The following is a 20,263-nucleotide window of genomic DNA, read 5'->3' on the forward strand; positions in this document are numbered from 1 at the left end:
ACGAGCTCATGTCCGGGCCTATAGCTTGATTAGGCATTGCTCATATAATTTGGGACCGTAATCCAAAAGCCCTGACCTGTTAAGATAAGATGATCCATTAACGCCAATTGTCTTGACATTGTCAACGAAGGTGAATCTAAAATTGGGCGATCAATATCTGTGCCAAAATGGACGGAGCTATGCTTCGAACCATAACGGGTCACGTACCTTCCTTGGTCATTGATGAGTGGCTGTCGAGAGGATACTAGGTCCAAAAGCCCTAGAATCAAGAAAACAAATAAACATCTGGAGGATAACATCATGAACAGCAAGCAGGAATCTGAAAGCTGAATCTGGGTGCTAGTTCCTGGATGAAGGCCGTGATTATTTCATCTAAAACTCCGGCAAAATGCATTATTTATATAGATCCACGAGCCGAACACAAATTGCAGTGTGAAGCCCGAAATCCCGCCAACTTGCATGATTCAAGCCTCCCAATTACTTAGACGCATGCATCCCAGCCTTCTGGGGGAGAATCTGGCCATGCAAGTCTTGGCTAAGGCTCCCTTGATCTTTCGGCGAGACCGATGCACCTGCTCTGTTGAAGATTATCGAAGAGCCTAATATCAGCCTAAAAAAAAAGCCAGACATGTAACTGTAGTATGTGACTTGGGTCCTTCTACTATAAAATGCTTGGCAGCTGAGGTTGGGGCTTGCTATTACCAGCGGCCCAATCAAAGCCATCATGGAAAATGATACCATTGGCTAAGGGGGATTCTGCACAGAACTTGCCATAATAGTCGAGGAAAATTTGGCCAACCAAGTGAGGCTCTTAAATTGATACTACCGCAGGGCAGTGCCCCGGTTTCGAGTTTATTCCAGGCCACGCCGATGGGCCCTAATGCCGCCATGCGTGAGATTCTGTTCATAGAAAAGTCCGAGTCTTTCAACTACTTCCAATTCTAGTGCTTATCGGTTGCATAAGGTACTTTATCCTGGCCTTTCTTGGCGTTGAGAGGGGGGCACATCGCCTTCTCTTTTGTGAGAAATCTTCGCTTTAGATGCATTGTAAAGCCCTGTTAAAAGCTTTTGGATGAAAATATGCTTATTTTGGTATTGAAGAGGTCCATAGTAAAGTGCGCGGTAATATCCATGGGGACCACTGGTATACTAAGGCTTTCCAATGCTCCAACACCCAGAGAAATGCTCCCTGATTCACTCTCGTTTCTCGTATCAACTTGCACTCACCCCTCTCACATATTGTCGTGTGATCTAGAGTCCATGTCAGTGTTATTCTCATCTTGGTAGCCAGCAGCCGGCAGCCAACGACTGGCTGCACATTAGTTACGTAGATACATAGAGCTTCCCCGTCTACCAAATTCACTCATATAGCTTACCATGAGGTTCACTCACTTACTTCAAGTCTGTCAGTATTGAAGCCCTAAAACATTCTGATTTAACTATCGTAGATTGAAAAGATTTCCTTCCGCATTACAGAGACGGTATCGCGTGGTCTTTGGCAGCCAATTATGGCGGCAACGATCGTCCATAGCAGCTTCGGTCATCGCAGTCATGACACTCATCAGATCGGTGAATATAACTCTCTAGCTACATTGATCCAGCGGCTGTACAGGTTTTGATGTCCAGAAGCCATTGAGAGCAAAGTATTTCAGTTGATCGAGCTCGATGTGCGTAGTCAATATCCAGCATTGAATATATGACTCGTCGGCTAGCGACCTATGACCGCAGAATTAGTACACCTCTCAAAATGGACGGAAAACAGTGATATACATTGCATATGTCCTCGATGAAGAAATATACTCTTCCAATCATGCGGTCTATGATATAATCTCTGAAACATTCGTCCTTGTCATTCGCCATCTTCCATGGGATCCTACCCGTTCTCATCGCAATGTAAATCATGGCGGCAGCCCAGATGTCCACAGCTTTGGGATCAAATTCGCTGCCGAGATAACATTCCGGTGGAACGTAAGGGTTTGGGCAACGATCCTTCTTCGGCAGGGTTGCTTTTTCCTCCCTACCGAGGTGGAAACATTCAACGGTTCCAATGTTGGAAATCTTGAGACATCCACTGGAGCTGAGAAGAATGTTCTCTGGCTTCAAATCACAATGAGCAATGCCCATTTTATGGATATAATGGATACCGTGCATGAGCTGTTTAAAAAAACAGTTGGCCTCGGTCTGTGCAAGTTGACGCGTTGCGATGACTAATGAATATAGATCGCCTCCAGAGCAGTGTTCGAAAGACTCGCAAAGATTGCCGTTGCTGAGTTCATGTAGGTCGAAGGTTCGAACAATATTTTGGTGATCCAAAGAAGACGATAGATCAAATGCAGCGATGATACGCTTTCGGTGAGCTTTGTCGATCGGATTTGATCCAGAGGAAAAAGCCTTGATTGCGTAAAGTTTATGGATGCTTGAGCTCACTTCTTGGTCCTTTTGTGATGCACATATAGCAATAGAGGAGCTGTGATCAACATCTTCTATCTCTTTGTGGTTTTCAGATATCTCCTTGTTCTCCCCAGCTGTGATATTGACGGTCCGGCTCACCATTCCTTGCTCCCACTGCATTGTCACTGTTGGTTTCACGCAGGAACTTTTTACTTTAGTTTTGAAGGATTTCCAGCTAGCAGTTAGGTCGTTTCCAAAACGCCGGTCTTTCGACAATGGTGGACTGAGGTAGTGGGAATGTTCCCCGTTCTCGATTCTGAGCCTTGGGGTTTCAAAACAGGATTTTCTTCTCATTGGAAGACCACGTATATGTCCAGTTGTTACTACTTTCTCTTCGGATTGGACGGGAGTTTGGGCTATCAGAGAGCGGTTTGTTCCATTATATTGAGGATCGTGGGGGGTTTCGTATCGTCTTTCGGAGGTGAAGGGGAGGAATGTGAAAGTTTGCTGTAAGAGACCTTGGACCCAAAGAGACATCTTGCGTCGTAGAGCAACCAACTAGGATTCCGTTCGAAAGATACAGGGCGTGGCACACACAAATTGAGTACTTGTATTCCACTCAGTCTCCCCCGGTTAACTGAGAGACTCATACCTACGTAGTCTATGTCACATGAGCCAAACAGTTTAAGACCGGACATGTCAGCAAGCCCTAGAATAACTTGGCACTTCTTCCTATGCGGCCTTGGCACCACGAACATTCCAGGGAACGCGCTTGGCAATTACGTGAAGGGTAATCCATGATTCATCATTTGACTCTCTGTCCATTGGTAGATGAGTGAATGGGTGTGTATCCCGTGACCAAACCTTCTGTTTCCGCACATGAATATGCATATCGTGTTTAACCACCCAAGAAATTGACCAAAGCTAAGGTAGTGGCGGTTATCAATTACTTTTACGCAACATAATTATGGCAGATGGATTTCACATCCCGCAAAAGTAGGGGGGTTTACATCATGTTGAGTAAAAAGCGCTTCACTCCGCTTCATCCGCCTGGATGCCAAGAGTTTGGCGCCAAGGATTGCCAACCCTTTCCTGCAGCGGAGTTTCGCCACTCCCGCCACATATTAGGCCTGAGAGCCCAATTTTTTAAGCCGTACTAGAGGGAGGTCTGCCTATAGTTAACTGTATACTGTATGTCTTTGGAATGATTCCATTCAATAAACTTGATCAACTCTCTCGACAAAGAGAAAGAGTCTTGAAGAATTGCTTCGACAAAATGGCCGGACGCGGCTTTCCATGGCCGAACTAACGCTAATTCTTTAGCGCATTGTGTTAAACTTCCTTGCCACCATAGGGCTCGCCTGGAAGTGACAATGCAAAGTAATTGGTTGGTAGGACCTTGAAGGATGCCAATAATCAGGAAAGGGAAGGCATCGACGCTGGAATGGCAGTGACTGGGTCTACGGCAGCATTCAATTGCAACTAACCCGACGATTCTCTCTTGCCAGCGCATATACACGGCCCTCCTCATTCCCCACTTATGCAACACTGGCCCAAGCAGTTTGCTATCTTCGCCAAAATCTCGTAACGCCCTGTTCGGCAAGCCTTGGCCAGACTTGGCAAGATTCGGTAAGACCTTGGCCACGGACTTTTACGGACCACTTCGACTCGAGTTTGATTTATAAAGCTATCTTGGATCCCCGGAATTTTCAACTTTCTGAGCTGTGAAACTATCCGTGACAATGGGTGAAAAAGTTGCCTCTGGCGCCTCCGGGCCTGAAGTCAATGAATTGCTCTCTAAGCCAGCCCATTCGCTTCCTTATGACCTCGTCGTAGAGGAGCTAGGCAGCAAAATCGATGAAGGTCTCAGCAACGATGAAGCAGCACGTCGCTTGCAGCAATATGGCCCCAACAAGTTGGAAGATGGCGAGGGTATTTCGATACTCAAGATTCTCGTTGCACAGGTCGCCAATGCAATGATGCTAGTTAAGCCTACCATCTCCTTTTAGCCGCAGAAGAACACACGGATCTGATCTTATTCTTTGACTTAGGTCCTCATCCTGGCAATGGCCGTCAGTTTCGGTATTCAGTCATGGATTGAAGGCGGATTTATCTGCGCCGTGATCGTTCTCAATATTGTCGTTGGTTTCTTCCAGGAATATGCTGCGGAGAAAACCATGGAGTCGCTTCATTCTTTGAGTTCCCCCACCGGTGTCGTGTCCCGAAATGGTCAAACTTTTTCGGTGCCTTCTATGGATATTGTCCCTGGTGACATGGTGGAGCTGAAGACTGGAGATACCGTTCCTGCAGACCTGAGGTGAGCCTTGATCGTTACTTGGCTTCATTGGCCACTCCAATGCCCCAGTATTAACCATTTCCAGACTGGTTGAAGCAGTAAACTTTGAAACGGACGAAGCCCTTCTCACCGGTGAATCCCTCCCAGTCCAAAAGGAGGTTGACTCTATCTTCAAAGAAGATACTGGCCCTGGAGATCGCCTAAACATCGCATACAGCTCAAGCACGGTCACTCGTGGCCGCGCTCGCGGAGTCGTCGTCAAAACCGGTATGGGCACGGAAATCGGCTCAATTGCTGCAGCTCTCCGTGAAAGTGATTCAAAACGTCGCAAGGTCAAACGCGGCCCAGATGGCGAGACCAAGAAGCGCTGGTATCTACAAGCATGGACCCTCACCGGCACCGATGCTGTTGGAAGATTCCTAGGCGTGAATGTCGGAACCTCTTTGCAGCGCAAGCTGTCTAAGCTGGCTATCATTCTCTTTGGTGTTGCGGTTCTTTTTGCTATCGTCGTTATGAGTGCCAATCTTTGGAGCTCACAGAGCGAAGTCATCCTTTATGCTGTTGGAACTGGACTCAGTATGATTCCTGCCTGTCTGGTTGTCGTCTTGACAATTACCATGGCTGTTGGAAGCAAGCGTATGGTCGAGAGGCATGTTATTGTTCGCAAACTCGATTCCCTCGAGGCTCTGGGCTCTGTGACCAACATTTGCTCCGACAAAACTGGCACTTTGACGCAGGGAAAGATGGTCGTACGCAAGTCGTGGGTCCCTGCTCTCGGAACCTACTCTGTTGGATCGTCCAACGAGCCATTCAATCCGACATTAGGTGATGTGACCTTTAGCTCAGCGGCTCCCGAAAGTTATGACGCAGAAAAGGATGGAGGTCCTCATGATTGCCAGGAGCTCCTGTGTTCTGAGCTCGAAGATTTCCTTAATGTCGCTTCGATGGCGAACTTGGCACACGTTTATCTGTCCGAAGAAAACGAATGGCATGCCCGCGGCGAACCCACCGAGATTGCAATTGAGGTCTTTGCTTCGCGCTTTGACTGGAACCGTGATCGCTGGACTAAGGGCTCCAAGCCTACTTGGCACCAGAAAGCCGAGTTTCCGTTTGATTCCACCGTCAAGAAGATGTCTGTCCTTTATAGCACTCTCGCAAATGGCGAAGAGAAAACCATGGTTTTCAGCAAAGGAGCAGTTGAACGTATCTTGGACGCTTCTACCACCATCGTTTGGGAGAAGGGCTTCGCTCCGGTTGCTTTGACGGATGATCATCGTCAGACTATTCTTCGCAACATGGATGAACTAGCTAGCCTGGGTCTCCGTGTTCTTGCCCTCGCTCAGAGACCATTCGATCCAGCCACTCGAGTCTTGGAAGACATGGACTACGAACGTGACGAAGTGGAGAAGAACCTCCAGTTCCTGGGCTTAGTAGGAATCTATGACCCGCCTCGACCTGAAACTGCTGGTGCTGTTGCTGCCTGCTATCGCGCTGGTATATCGGTACACATGGTAACTGGAGATCACCCGGCAACAGCCAAGGCCATCGCCCAGCTGGTTGGTATCATTCCAGCCAACTTGAACGAAGTCTCTGCCGAAGTCGAGAAAGCCATGGTTATCACTGCAAGCGAATTTGATAAAATGACTGATGAAGAGGTCGATGCATTGCCTATCCTACCTCGGGTCATCGCGCGCTGTGCTCCCCAGACCAAGGTCCGTATGATTGATGCACTTCATAGACGAGGTGCCTCGGTTGCCATGACCGGCGATGGAGTGAACGATTCTCCTTCTCTGAAACACTCCGACGTTGGCATCGCTATGGGAAAGGCAGGCTCGGATGTGGCTAAGGATGTCTCTGATATCATCCTCACCGATGATAATTTCGCTTCGATCTTGAATGCTGTCGAAGAAGGTCGACGAATCTTTGATAACATTCAAAAGTTTGTACTTCACTTGTTGTCGGAGAACATCGCTCAGGCTTGTACCCTTTTGATCGGACTTGCCTTCAAAGATTTGGATGGTCAATCAGTCTTCCCGTTGTCACCAGTTGAAATTATCTGGGTGATCATGATCACTTCCGGTATGCCTGACATGGGACTTGGTATGGAAGTTGCTGCTCCTGATATCATGGATCGGCCGCCTCACTCGGTAAGAACTTAAGGAACTCTTATATTAGAACGGTGAATGCTAACAACTGAGTAGAAGCAAGGTATCTTCACATGGGAGGTCGTGATCGATATTCTCGCATATGGCCTGTGGACCTCAGCTCTGTGTCTTTCGTCCTTCTCCTTGGTGATGTGGGGATTCGGAGACGGCAACCTAGGACGCGGTTGCAATCGCGAGTATTCCAAAGAGTGTGAGCTGGTCTTCAAGGCACGCGCAACCACTTTTGTCTGCTTGACATGGTTTGCCCTGTTCTTGGCCTGGGAAATGGTGAATATGCGCCGGTCTTTCTTCCGCATGCAGCCCAAATCGAAGAAGTATTTCACGCAGTGGGCGCATGATGTCTGGCGCAATCAGTTCCTCTTCTGGTCTATTCTCGCTGGCTTTATTACTGTGGTTCCCATCCTTTACATCCCCGTTATCAACGACGTGGTATTCAAGCACACGGGAATCACTTGGGAATGGGCTATCGTTATTGTTGAGACGCTCCTGTTTTTCCTCGGCGTCGAAACCTGGAAATGGGGAAAGCGTGTCTTTTTCCGTCGCATGGGTCGGCAGCAGCAGAGAGACGCCTTCCAGCAACAGGCTGGCTCGCAAGCCTGACATGCAAAGATATCACGAGTGCAACTTTTGAGTCCAAGAGGGTGCATCCGTGGGTGGAGGGAAAAGGCGGTGGCCAAATTGTCACAGGCTCGTTCTGGTTTTCCCAGGACGAGACTTATAGAAGATGTCGAGACTAGCATTGGGCTAGGTAGTTTTAGATTAGATAGTTTTCGGTATATAGGTATAAAGGTGAGTGAAAATAGAAGTCTCTTGATTCGCAGAAAGGACTTCCAGAGTGATGTTAGACTGAAAATTGGCAAGCATAATGTGATGGCAACTCTTCTTGGCTAGAGGTAAAAAGTGCTTCGTTGATATTCGCAAATTTGTATTTACTCGAAGTCCACAGGAGGCAATCCTCTCTGTTCTAGAGCTTCTTGAACACTGTTCTGCATCGTCAGGATAGCCTTTTCCCAAGTGACAGTTCCCTCGGGCCGGTATCCATGCGGCTCTTCCGATCTCTGCTCTCGCAAGTGTTCATCGACTAGCCACATCAGCCAGCGCACCACCGAAACAGCTTTGTCCAGGTCTTTCTCTTTCAAAGTCACGCTGCTGAGATATGTACATAATGATGTGACATCTTCGCTATATGGGCCACCAGCTGCAAATGCCTGGTGCCATGAGCCGACGGCATCCCGCAGATCCGGCAATTGTGAGAGGCGCTGCGATGTGAATACAGGTCGTTTGGGGAGAGGGGGGAGAGAGAGACGTTTCTCTACTGGGGCTGGTGCAGAGGAGGCAGTCTGTCCTTGGCCTGAGGATGGAGGTCTTTGTAGTGGTGCAATGGGTGGCGGACGCTGTAGCATGCGAGTACGCTTTTGTTCCTCGAGCACTTCTTGTCTAATGTCTTCGGGTAAAGCCGCGAGGAACTCAGCAGAAGGCTCTATTGATTCTTCGACGCTTGGTGATGCCTGTCTTGAAAAGGTGTCTTCCTCGAGATTTGTAGATACGGCTGTAGCCCCTGGACGTGGGAGGACAAAACTCGATTGAGTAAGAGGCTTAGATTTGTTTCCCAGCGACGCGCTCTTTGGGGGACGGCCACGTCTCTTCTTAGGTGGTGAAACCGGTCTTCTCAACTTGAGAGAGGGGGCGGTTGGTGGTTGTTGGACAGGAACTGCGGGTGGCGGTGGAGGTGTGCCGACAGCTGAAGAGTGGTTGTAGTATCCCAAGACTTCGTTACGAACATCTTCAGGCAATGCTGCTAGGGCATCGGGATCCAGTTGAGACTGGGGAGGAAGATCTGCTTGGGCAGATTGTCCGATTTCACGTGGGGGAGGACACGGAGACCCAGAGCGGGAGTCTTGTCGAGGTTTTGCTTGGGCTACAAGCCTGGACCTGATATCCATTGGCAGCTCGGAGACGACTTTAGGGTCTGCTTGAGTGGGCATGATGAACTGAGACCCCGATATGTTAAGAGGCTTGTGGGCACTATCGCTGAGTACTGGGTCCGCTTGAATGCGGACGGAATTGTCTTTGCTTGGACTTTCAAGTTCGTCAGGATCAGTACCTGCCATGGTCTTCTTTCGGCGTGGAGATCTGTGAAAGTTGAGTTGCTGTTGGCTACTTTCCAGGCCTGAAGGGCCAGTCTTGACCGGTTCAAGCTTGGTCATTTGTACCCCCAGCCCTCTCAAATCTCCAGGTGAAAAATTGAAGCTCCTCAACATTGATATCGCTTCCTTGCCAATGACGTCTGCTGCATTGGTCGCAATGCCAAGAGCAACGCTTTTGTTGAAGGTATCACACTTCCCATGCCCTAGATGCTTGACTGGCTCCAGCGGTGCATCCAACGATCGTCGCATAACCTTTAGTGTGAGCTGCTTGCCCTTCACCAGGTTTTCCATCAGTCTGCGATTCAGCTCCTCGCACAAAGATTTCACGAAGTCATCCGCTTGGTCCTGATTGACAAATCGAATGCCCCAGTTGACCTCGGCTGAAACCGACTTCCTCGCGACTAGGTCGCCGACTTCTGTTCGATCGATTCCACGAGCGTATTCCCACATCTTAATGCCATTTTTGGGTCCCAGCGCAGAGATCAGCCTCTCTTTGGTGAGATCCCTGATATCTCTCACATATTTTACCCCAAGTCCTTCCATCTTCGTCCCCATATTATATCCAAATCCGGGGAGATCTTGAACGATGAGATTTCCAATGTAGTCCAAGACAGCTTCCGGCTTCAACTGGAATTGGCCAGCAGGTTTGGCCTTTCTTAGTGCCACTTTTGCAAGCAGGATGTTACTTCCAATCCCAACGGAGACTGCGCATCCGGTCTTCTCTTTTATCGAATCCCGTAGAACTTGAGCTACTTCATCTGCTTTGGCTTGCTCACGATCAACCGAACCTTCTGAAATAGCCTTGCCATTTGAGCCACCGGCGTCTATACACAAGTTGCTGACATCGATCAACGCCTCGTCAATACTGACGCTTTGCACAACACCATCAATGGCAAGTATTGAGCTGTAGAACTTGCGACTGGCATCTTCATAGGCAGGGAAATCATAAGGAAGGACTTTGAGATCGGGACACGCTTGCAATGCACCCTTCATCCACATTCCATTTCTAACACCTTTTGCACGTGCAGGGTAGTTGCAGCTGGCGATTTCAGAGCCTGAACCAGAGCCATGAGCAATGGCAACTGGTTTGTCTCGCAGTTCGGGGTGCTTGAGAAGGGACACGGCTGCGAAAAATGAGTCGAAATCTACATGCAAGATGTATCTCCTTGCACCTGGTAGCGGCTTCTTTTGTGATGTCTGGGACAGCGATTTTTCCTTTGTTGCTGCCTGAAGTTGAGCCTTCAATTCCGCCTTCCAGGTAGAAAGATGATGTAGACGGGACTCTCTGTAATACTGCTGCAGAAAATCAGGATTACAAACACTGGACTTTTGCATCCGTGGGTCAGAAAGAAGCTGAGCATTGTACTCTTCAGGGGTTAGGTCGGGTTTCTTAGGACTTGTCTGAAGAAGTGAGGTGGCATCAGATAGTGGTTCTGGTGCAGTACCCTCCTTGTTGGGATGCGGCGTTTGCTCCGGGCCTTGTACAGCTTGGCCACTGACTGGTGTACTTTGTTGAAATTGAGGGGTGGGGTGTTCTCTCGCTTCGTCCTCCATCACGAAGCTAGGGAAATCACCATAATCTGACTGAGATGGTTGGCTCGGTATGGTTGGTATTGGTATCTGTGATGTTTGTGGTGGTGCAGATGGTGCCAAAGGTTTTGATGGCGATCCAAAGTCACCTTGACCACCTGTTACCCCCTCTCTCAATTGGGAGTTATACCAGCTGGTCTTTGATTGCTCTTTATAGCCAGTGCGAGGGCTGTTTGTCTGGCTTGTGAATCGGCCATCACCGAACTTGAGCACTTTTTGTGCCTGACCTTCGTCTACTACTCTATAGCCATCCCACGGGAGTAGGCGACCAGCCTTTATACTGTCGGTCACCCATGCGGGTTTCACTATGCGATATCGACGGAACTCCTCACACTTTTTGGGTGTAAGAGCACTAGCAATGACATGCGTTGCCACAGTTTTGCCGTCCAGATATTGGAGAAAACCACCCCCGTGGCTAACAATCAAGCGATGGAGATCTTGAAGCGAAGGCTGTGTATATCCATTCACATGGGCAACTACGCCACGAAATATCGGCGGGCAGTCACCAGCGGAGGCTCTGATTTCTGCATCAAGGTTCTGCAGTTTCATCTTCTTCCGCCGCATATAGTCCCCAAACCCGCCAAAACTGGAGGCTTCATACTCCTCACCGGCTTCGTTATTGAAGTCATCTGGAGGCGGTCAGACAAGAGCAGATGGAATCTTGACAGTGAAACATACGATTTTCAATCCGTTTGCGCACCGCGCTTGAATTTATCTCATGGCGGGAGCCCATTTTGGGCCACAACAACCACCATGGCCAACCAGTATATAGGTGATGAGACTGTACGGAGGCGATGGCGGCGAAATGGCAATCACGCGTCATGGCAGAAGTCACGTGGGTCAAGGCGGTGCAGCCAGCGGCCAAGCGTGGCAGTTTATGGGCGGTGGGCCTTCACTGACCCCATTGGCTGCCGAGACTGTCAAGGCAAAGAAATTGGAGGGAAAAAAAAATGTATAGCTATCTGCCGATCTTGCTCTCTTCCCTTCCTCCTTCATCCACACTTTATTGTCACTCGTGGTTCAGTTCTTTTTTCGTTTGATCTTTTCATTCATTCTAGATATATTGTTTTTATCTCGATTCCTCACAAAATGTCTGCCGTTCAGCCCGTCGCAGTTTATGCACTTCGGGTTCCTCCCGGTGCCATGGTTGCCGCAGTCCCCAATGCTGCTGCTTCGGTGAGTTTGGATGAAAAACGATGAGAGTAATGGTCCTTATTGACTTTGATTCCAGTTCCGCATCAGCATGGCTGCCATTGATCCCGATGAGGCCCCCGAGTACGAAGATGACGCCGACTCGAGCAAGCCTGCCCGTGCCACTCTGAAGATTGTTCGCGCTCCTCCCGGTCTTGACCTCGATGAGGAGGACTCCGATGATGAGGACTACAGTGATGAAGACGAGGAGGAGGACTCTGATGAGGAGGAGGAGACCAACGGTGGCCCCAGCGATAAGGAGAAGGCCCGCAAGCTGAAGGAGGCTGCCGCCATGAAGGACCTCGAGGATGCCATGGAGGAGGACTCCGATGAGGGTGATGATGAGGGCTTCGACCTGAAGGCCGCCATCTCCAAGCTGATCAAGGGCAAGGGTCCCGCCCTCGACGATGAGGATGATGAATCCGAGGAGGGTCTTGAGCTCGACGAGAACGTTATCTGTACTCTCAGCCCCACCCAGGTAAGTTTGGCATTCTTCGTACCGGCCTTGTTAATTGAATGCCGATAACTAACTCCCTTTACAGAACTGCCAGCAGACTCTTGATATCACCGTCTGCGAGGGTGAGCCCGTCTACTTCAAGGTCACTGGTAACCACACTGTCTTCCTGACCGGTAACTATGTCATTGGTCTCGATGAGGGTCACGACCACGACCACGACCACGATGATGAGGATGATGAGGACGACTATGACCTCTCCCCCGATGAGGATGAACTCGACATGGATGAGATCATGGCCATGCAGGATGATGATGAGAGCGACGACCTTGATGAGATGGACGACCCCAGAGTCACTGAGGTCGACAGCGAGGAGGAGGCTGAGGCACCCAAGCTTGTTGAGGCCAAGAAGGGCAAGAACAAGCGCGCTGCCGAGGAGGAGGTTAGCCTTGATGACCTGATGGCCAAGGCTAACAAGGCCAAGTCCACCAAGGCTGAGGAGCCTACCCTTACCAAGGCCCAGCAGAAGAAGCTCAAGAAGAACAACGGTGACGCCGCTGCTGTTGAGCCCGAGGCCAAGAAGGAGGCCAAGACCGACAAGAAGGTCCAGTTCGCCAAGAACCTCGAGCAGGGTCCTACCCCCTCCGGTGACAAGCCCACCGGCTCCCTCGGCGTGAAGGAGGTCCGCGGTGTCAAGATGGACGACAAGAAGCTCGGAAAGGGTGTTGCTGCCAAGAGCGGCAACGTTGTCGCCATGCGCTACATCGGCAAGCTCGAGGACGGCAAGGTCTTCGATTCCAACAAGAAGGGCAAGCCATTCACCTTCAAGCTCGGTAAGGGTGAGGTTATCAAGGGTTGGGACATTGGTGTCGCCGGCATGGCTGTCGGTGGTGAGCGTCGTATCTCCATCCCTCCCTCCCTCGCATACGGCAAGAAGGCTCTCCCCGGCATCCCCGCCAACTCCAAGCTCATCTTTGATGTCAAGCTCCTCGAGATCAAGTAAATTTCTCGACATGTCCCGTCCATTTTTTTCACCGGGGTGTTTGAGGGTACCGGTTTAATTGCATGATTCCGTGATATCCATTGCTGTCTTTTTTTTCCGCTCACTCTCCCACTTCACATAGTGGGGTTTAGATGATCGCGAGGAATGTGTATCCCTGCATGGAAAAAGTGTCTATCTTTCGTTGTCTTATGTGTATTTTTTTACTTATGTCTGAATCAATCATATGATCTTGGAATTCTTGTCAATGTAGAATGGGCAGTGCTTCACTGAGAGTGTATGCCGGTCTTGTAATACATTCTACTATGGTTCGCCTGCTATCTGTATGGCATTGTCTCATTGCCATCAGAAGATATGTTTATCAATGTCTGAAATACGGATAAAACCTGAAGTATTCAAGGAGGATATTTACTATCGTAGATCAGCTGTGCTTTTACAGCCTTGTCGATTTTACTTTAGGTAACAATCACGCCTTTATTCGAATGGGATCCAAGATCATATCGGGTGTAACATTTGATGTTCAAATATATCTGTAGATGTCTCAGTTTAGCGCGAATGAACGAGGTGATGATTTTCGCTAATAACTGATTTTCCCTCATGTAGCATAAAATTGGTGCCCTCTCCATCGAACTGGGCTTGTGGTTTAGTGGTATAATACTCCCTTAGCATGGGAGTGGTCCGGGGTTCGATTCCCCGCGAGTCCATTCTTTTTTTGGTTTGCTTTTATACATGTCAATCCCGGCTTGTTAGAATGATTTCTTTGCTTGTCATATTGTTTTGTACTACCTTAATATCCTTAAACCTTGGTTCATTGGAGTCTGAAACTCTACGTTATGTTTTAAAGCATATGTATTTCCCAGGGAACCGGGTTCGCTATCCATGGACGGCCCTTCGGTTATTTTGTCCTCGTTGCTTTTGTAACCCCCAGCAACTCTTATTGCTCCTTCTATATTCTATTCCTGTGTGGATCTGGTGGATCATATTAACCGCTCGATTGTTTCACAGTAATTTTTTTTTTTTTTTTTTTTTGAAATTGATGGCTTAATTCTTGATAGTTAGGTGGGATGCAGATATATATCTCTGGTACCCGGTCAAACGGTACAATATTTCCGCTTTATACTATTCCGTGCCGAGTTAGAGAATTTCAGATTTAATATGGATTTAGCGACAGAAAGCATTAAACCAGACATGAAATGGTTACTATAGTAAACATTTACACATTTACGTTTTGTTTCACCTCCTAAGCTCATATTCAGTAACCACGAAAGGCGTATCGGGCTCCGTCAAGTAAATGGCGTAGACTACAATCGAATAGCGCCCCCAAGAGATATGTTGCTGCATGTTTTGATTGAGACCAATACCCAGAGACAAGCATCTTCCAAACACAAGCGGACATCTAGGAGAGTTCGACATTCTTCCCATCAACTTGCTCAATCTTGAGGGTGCTGATATCAATTCCCTTCAGAGTCCGTGCCTAATCCACCATGAGTATACATAACCCAATCTCGTACTGGTAAGAAGAACTCACATTGATAGCAATAATATCACCATATTTTCCGCCATCCGCGCGAGCATACATGCTCGACCCGCAATTCGAGCAAAAGCCGTGCGGGAAGTTCATGGTTCCGAATCGGTACTCCTGGAAAATATTAGACCCAATCCACCGTATATTATGAAGAAGAGTGATCTGCCAACCTTGCGAGCGTCATTTTCGCTGTCGTGGAAAGCTACATTGGACTGCTGAGCGTAAACCAAAACATAGCCATTGATGCTACAAATTGAACCTGGGTAGAATATCTGATTTAGTCCCTAGTGATAATATTTTCATCGCTGCTCGTCTGTCTCCCCAAGAGGGAAGTATGTACAGTTGCATGTCTTCAAGGTTTGCTCCTCTATGGGTGGCGAGAGCTTCATAGTAAATGCGACTTGTCCGCAGTGGCAACTGCCATCATACGTGGCCTGTGTGGCTGTAGGGTCCGGCATAGCGAGAGGAGGCGATTATCGCAACGTATCAAAGATAAGTTATCGTCCAGAATGCAAGTGTCAGATCGCGGGAAAAGTCAGGCTATTACGGCTCATTTTATAGTGGTGCATTTGGCCCCCATCAGATTACATGTACGCCAATGACCTGAAAACTCCACGTTTCATTTTCACGTCCAAGAAACGACCTTTAGCTAATACGGGCTTAGGTCGTCGGAGAACACTACTGGCTCGATTAGTTTTACCTAAAGGCACTTAGGGCTAAGAACCCGTATTCGAAATATCCAAATGGTTGCCTCCTATACCCCGTATCAGATGCAGAATACGCTGATAAGTATTGCATAGTGGGATCACACGAACAAAGAGTCATAGCGTCTTGTGGAGGCTTGTAATTAGCGAACATGGCGTTGAAAGGAACTCTGGAGGGGTAGATGTGATCGCTCATGCGGGTGAGGGGGCCTTTAATGTATCCAAGGACGAATAATAACATGCTGACACGGTCTCACAGGGAAAAAGCAAAGCCAAAGATAAAAAAAGGAGTAAACTTAGATTGTTTGATTTGGCTAATGTAGATTTAAAATACAGCCAGTAAAGTGAATCCCCAACGCTCCAACCTGCATCAACCCGCTATTCGACAACTTCATATCTCCGCCCCCACCAGGGCGGACTCATCATAAACCAAGACCGAAAGGGCGCTAGAAGTCTGGATCGCCGAGCTTCTTTGCGCTCCCGCTCGGTTTGTTGCATGTCCATCCACACAGTAGGGGTGATAATTCGCGGTGGTGGTTGTGGATAGTTGGGGTTGGGGTTGTGAGGGATTTGGAAACCTGATCCGTATCTGTTGTGGTCGGGCTCGAATTTTGATGGGGCTAGTTCTGGCCATCGGAGAGGTGGCTCTCTGGTAGTTGCTGACTGAGGCGTTTGCATGTACATGTCCTGATGCATAGATGTACATGATACTGGGTATGCGACAGAATTCGGTCTGGGTCTGGGTTGTGACCCTGTAATATTCATTCTATGATCAGAAAGGTCATGCGGCAAATCCAATCCAGATCTGTCGTTGCTGTGCGTTGAATTTGCACGCGGCTGCTGGTGCACTTCTGAAACCTCTTCCATTCTCATGTTCAAGTCGAATTTTCGGTTCACTGTTGGTTTCCCTGACATTGTGAAGTCGCGACAGAAGGCAGCGTAGGACTCTTGAAGGCGCATTTCTCTTGCTGCTTCCACATCTACACTATGGATTTCCTCCTCGATGTCTTCGTGGATAGGCTCGTAGACCATTGGCTCGTGTGATTGATCTGGTAGGCATGAGCCAGGCGAGCCCAGCGCGCCCACATGTGTTGCTTCGTTGAGATCCTTAAGGTTCTTTTCGCTGAGTTGATGTTCCTGTACCCCGGCCCTGAGGATTGATTGCGATATCCTCTTAGAAACGCGCCTCGTCAGCTGCGTCACTGTGTTTCTTCGACGGAGTGGACGTGGTGATTGCTCCGAGTCTTGTGTAGAGAAAGTGGTGCTCGAGGTGAATGAAGCATTGTCATTTACGATTATAACGTCTGGCATGTTGACAATATATTCCGATTTCACGGTAGATTGTTGCGACTGAGAACGATGGAGAGGGAGATCAAGTAGGGTTGCCGGGGAATAAATAATACCCCAGGCAACCGAGAAATGCTACTCAGTCCGAGCTGAAAGAAGTGAAGTTGAAACAACTGCAATCTACAAATACAATGAGCAAGAGATAGCGGTGAATACCCTGGTACTTTGCGCAGGACTCTAGGATACATTGGATGGCACATACCTGCAACAAGGAGATAATGATCTGGATGATCAAACGGCTGGGAGATTCTTTGTTCAACCGACAAGTTTGCACAGGACTTCAAACTATGGCTTGGATCTGCAGGGTCGGGCAGATCTACAATTTGTATAAAACCCCAGGGGCGCTCGGAGTTCCATATATGATTGACAAAGCAAAGAACATGTGCCCTGCCTAGGCTATCACAGGAACGTTCGCGCTTTGCCTTTTTGCATAATCGGGGGGTACCGTGGGTACCGCTACAGCAAGCCACCATGCGAGGCGCTCCTCGAGGTACGTCAGAGGCACTTCAGGTCGAGTGGGCGCGGTTTTGCGATAGGCTTGGGTAGGTTCCGGGGGAGTCAGAGAGGCGTAGAAAGGCCCATCTATGCTCACAATAATCATGTAAACTGCCCGGTAGCTTTTGTCTCATTTAGTTCTCATACATCTCTGTTGTGTTATTGACTCCCGAGACAAGGACAAAGGGGCAGTGAGACATTCTAGTCACACCCTGCCATCGTGCACCGTGGCGCTGCTTAACAGCCACTAGTCTCAGACATTACATGGAATGCACAGCGGAGATCATTGGCCTGCTTAGACTGTTTTCTATTGGCTAGTCGATAACAGGAAATACTCGTCCGTACTCCGTAGTCTTGGTGAACTCCCTGCAAGTGGACGATTGCGGACTCCATGATCATTCGTCCACGGTGAGTCCGGTTCAAGCCGGCCCCGGAGTTTGATTAAGAGGTCACACGAGGACCGAATCAGATCAAGAAACTATATTTTGTTTACAGAATATATAGATCAGAGTGTATCAGATAGTAGTACAATCCGGGTCACATTACATGCCCTCGCGACCCAGACCCCAGCGGCCAACCTCACGCATGGCTTCATCGCCGCCTTCAGCCAGGCGGCCGTTCGCATTGGAGGGGTTGCTGTTGCCCAGGACGCCGGCCACGCACTGCCAGCCATTGCGACCACCTCCCCAGCGGAGGACTTCGTTCTTGTATCGCTCTCCGGCAGCGCGATCAACAGCTGCCTGGCCAGATTGGAAAACATCCTGCCAGAGCTTATTGGCAATCGCTCGGTCAAAGATGTAGCTGTAGTATGTAGCGCCATAGCCGTACAAATGACCGAAGAAGCCCTGCCAGGAGGTGCGTGGCCGAATGTTATCCGGATCGGGCAGACTGGAGTGCTGAGCGAAGACTTGGTGATAGATCTCGGTGGAGTCAATGCCAGCTGAACTAATCTCGGCAGGTATTGAATGATATGCTTGGTCAACAAGCGCCATAAGGATTTGCGCCTCGTTCTCCACAGCGCCGTAGATGGAACCGTGCGCAGTGCGGTCTAGTTCCATGCTCTGCATCATACTCTCGGATAGAGGTTCATCAGTCTTCCAGTGGCGTGCATACAAGGAGAGAACCTCTGGAGCAGTCGCGAAGCTTTCCATCAACACGGAAGGAAGTTCGGCGAAATCAGTGGCGCACCGAGTTCCAGAGATCGACTGCAGAGGCGTCTGACCGAGGATCGAGTGGACTGCATGACCCATCTCGTGAAATAATGTACGAACACTCTGCTCGCTCAGCAGAGTTGGATGGCCCGATCCATTGGCCTGGGGCTCCTGGAAATCGCATACGAGAGCAATGGTGGGTAGCTGGCGCAGAGTCTTGGTCTGCGGGTCGACGCCGGTGGCCATGCCGTCATTCGGGTGAGCCGACTGGTCCATCGAAGCACATTCAGCAACCTCTTCAGCTGAGATCTCGCGCGAACAGCGAAGAGTGAAATGAGCTGGATTTGGATGCTTGCTTGGCCGGGTAAACAGGTCACAGTAAACGACCGCAATATGCTTGTCCGATTCGTCCACGACATCCAAGCGACGGACGTCTGGATGCCAGGTCTCGCCAGGAGATGTTTCGTGTGGGACAAGACGCACACCATAAAGACGCTCGAAAAGCCGAGAGAGACCCTGCATCACAGTTCCCAGGGAGAAGAAGTCATTAATAGAACCTAGGTGACGGGAGCGACGAGACTGGGTGTACTCCAGGACCTGCTTATGAACGTAAAATGCATGGTCCCACGGCTGCAAAGATGAGCCTTTCAGTTCATGCAGCTTAGATAGTTCTTCACGAACTGGGCCACGATTGCTTGAGACAAGCGTAGTCAAGAAGTTCGATACCGCTTCAGGCGTCTTGGCCATCTTGTCGCTGAGAGTCATGTGTGCAAAGCTGCTGTGGCCTGTAAGTTTGGCCAACTCGGCTCTTTTCACCAGAAGTTCTTCTAGCCTCTGTAGCTGGCGTGTACTGGATGTGCGAGTGGCGAGATATATCTCTTTGCGAACTCCTTCATCACGCACCGAGCGCAGAGCAAGCCGAGGAATAACGCCCATGGTTGGCACTGGCGCCTTCTTGTTCCACCTCTTTATTTTCTGAACGACAACAGGATCCAATCCCTGAAGGGCACTGGCAGGGAAGACTACCTGGGACTTCGCAGGCTCCGCGCCGTTCATGAAATCGGATCCCAACTGGCTCACATCATTTGAAAGATTAACGAAACGCTGCCTTACCTCTGGCGGCATATGAATTGCAGAGTTCGAGAAATCTTTGTTCAAGATCTGAGCCACAATCCTCTCGCCCTCGGTCCAGTGTGATGTCACATCGGGGTTGTTCAATGCCGTATTTAGCTGCTCATGAAGGCCAGTGGTGGTATTCAAAACATTCATATATTCAAACATTAGAGCCCACGCCTGCGTGGCTGCTTCTTGTATACGTGGATCAGGGTGGATGGTTCGAATGAAGTCCGACAGGTCGATGACGCGACACAGGAGATCACTGAGCCGGTCAAGGTCGCGTGCCAGTGCCCTGTATTCCTCCACAGTCGAGGCGGCAAGAACCTTGGTTACGATGGCCTGGCACCGTTGCAAGGAGACATTTGCGAATGTCCTGAAGCCTTCGGGGCTTGTGAGGTATTGGTTCTGAACTAACCCAGCTCGTCTGGGGATCGTTGTGGTGCGTTGCTGGGAGTACTCATTCCAGAACGGCTGAGAATCGAACACGCGGCGTAGGGTCTGATCATCGGTCTTCTTCCCTGGCGCACTGTTGTCTGCTGGAACATACTCGAAAGGCGTCGGCGACGGTGATGCGGCGCTCTCGAAGGCTCGGGACTGGGACTGTAGGCGCTGTAGGCATTGGCGACATGTCCACGATCGTCGCACAGTGCGAAGCATTGTAGCGACAGTATTAAGAACAGAGTGAAAACAT

General features: G+C 49.3%; 7 protein-coding genes across 7 annotated transcripts; 2 read left to right on the top strand and 5 right to left on the bottom strand.

Annotated features, from left to right (window-relative positions):
* Positions 1-1,716: 1,716 nt before the first annotated feature.
* Positions 1,717-2,571, bottom strand: N7446_007273 (uncharacterized protein; the record flags this gene model as incomplete). Its single annotated transcript, XM_058516019.1, has 1 exon — positions 1,717-2,571. The coding sequence occupies one exon, from the start codon at positions 2,569-2,571 to the stop codon at positions 1,717-1,719; it is 855 nt and encodes a 284-aa protein (XP_058373197.1).
* Positions 2,572-4,133: 1,562 nt separating this feature from the next.
* N7446_007274 (cation-translocating P-type ATPase) lies at positions 4,134-7,452 on the top strand (the record flags this gene model as incomplete). Its single annotated transcript, XM_058516020.1, has 4 exons — positions 4,134-4,376; positions 4,443-4,708; positions 4,773-6,834; positions 6,889-7,452. The coding sequence occupies 4 exons, from the start codon at positions 4,134-4,136 to the stop codon at positions 7,450-7,452; spliced, it is 3,135 nt and encodes a 1,044-aa protein (XP_058373198.1).
* A 329-nt stretch (positions 7,453-7,781) lies between these two features.
* On the bottom strand, positions 7,782-11,322 carry N7446_007275 (putative DNA damage repair protein Mus42; the record flags this gene model as incomplete). Its single annotated transcript, XM_058516021.1, has 2 exons — positions 7,782-11,218; positions 11,268-11,322. The coding sequence occupies 2 exons, from the start codon at positions 11,320-11,322 to the stop codon at positions 7,782-7,784; spliced, it is 3,492 nt and encodes a 1,163-aa protein (XP_058373199.1).
* A 356-nt stretch (positions 11,323-11,678) lies between these two features.
* Positions 11,679-13,237, top strand: N7446_007276 (FKBP-type peptidyl-prolyl cis-trans isomerase; the record flags this gene model as incomplete). Its single annotated transcript, XM_058516022.1, has 3 exons — positions 11,679-11,765; positions 11,821-12,258; positions 12,323-13,237. 3 exons carry the CDS (start codon positions 11,679-11,681, stop codon positions 13,235-13,237), a joined length of 1,440 nt encoding a protein of 479 aa, XP_058373200.1.
* Positions 13,238-14,630: 1,393 nt separating this feature from the next.
* On the bottom strand, positions 14,631-15,217 carry N7446_007277 (GFA family protein; the record flags this gene model as incomplete). Its single annotated transcript, XM_058516023.1, has 4 exons — positions 14,631-14,708; positions 14,763-14,873; positions 14,930-15,018; positions 15,100-15,217. The coding sequence occupies 4 exons, from the start codon at positions 15,215-15,217 to the stop codon at positions 14,631-14,633; spliced, it is 396 nt and encodes a 131-aa protein (XP_058373201.1).
* A 624-nt stretch (positions 15,218-15,841) lies between these two features.
* N7446_007278 (uncharacterized protein) lies at positions 15,842-16,774 on the bottom strand (the record flags this gene model as incomplete). Its single annotated transcript, XM_058516024.1, has 1 exon — positions 15,842-16,774. The coding sequence occupies one exon, from the start codon at positions 16,772-16,774 to the stop codon at positions 15,842-15,844; it is 933 nt and encodes a 310-aa protein (XP_058373202.1).
* A 1,073-nt stretch (positions 16,775-17,847) lies between these two features.
* On the bottom strand, positions 17,848-20,229 carry N7446_007279 (mitochondrial intermediate peptidase; the record flags this gene model as incomplete). The annotated part of the gene is made up of 1 exon (XM_058516025.1): positions 17,848-20,229. The coding sequence occupies one exon, from the start codon at positions 20,227-20,229 to the stop codon at positions 17,848-17,850; it is 2,382 nt and encodes a 793-aa protein (XP_058373203.1).
* Positions 20,230-20,263: the final 34 nt, after the last annotated feature.

The sequence above is a fragment of the Penicillium canescens genome (genome assembly GCF_028828765.1).
Source record: "Penicillium canescens strain IBT 15451 chromosome Unknown utg000004l_segment0_segment0, whole genome shotgun sequence".
Lineage (NCBI taxonomy): Eukaryota > Fungi > Ascomycota > Eurotiomycetes > Eurotiales > Aspergillaceae > Penicillium > Penicillium canescens.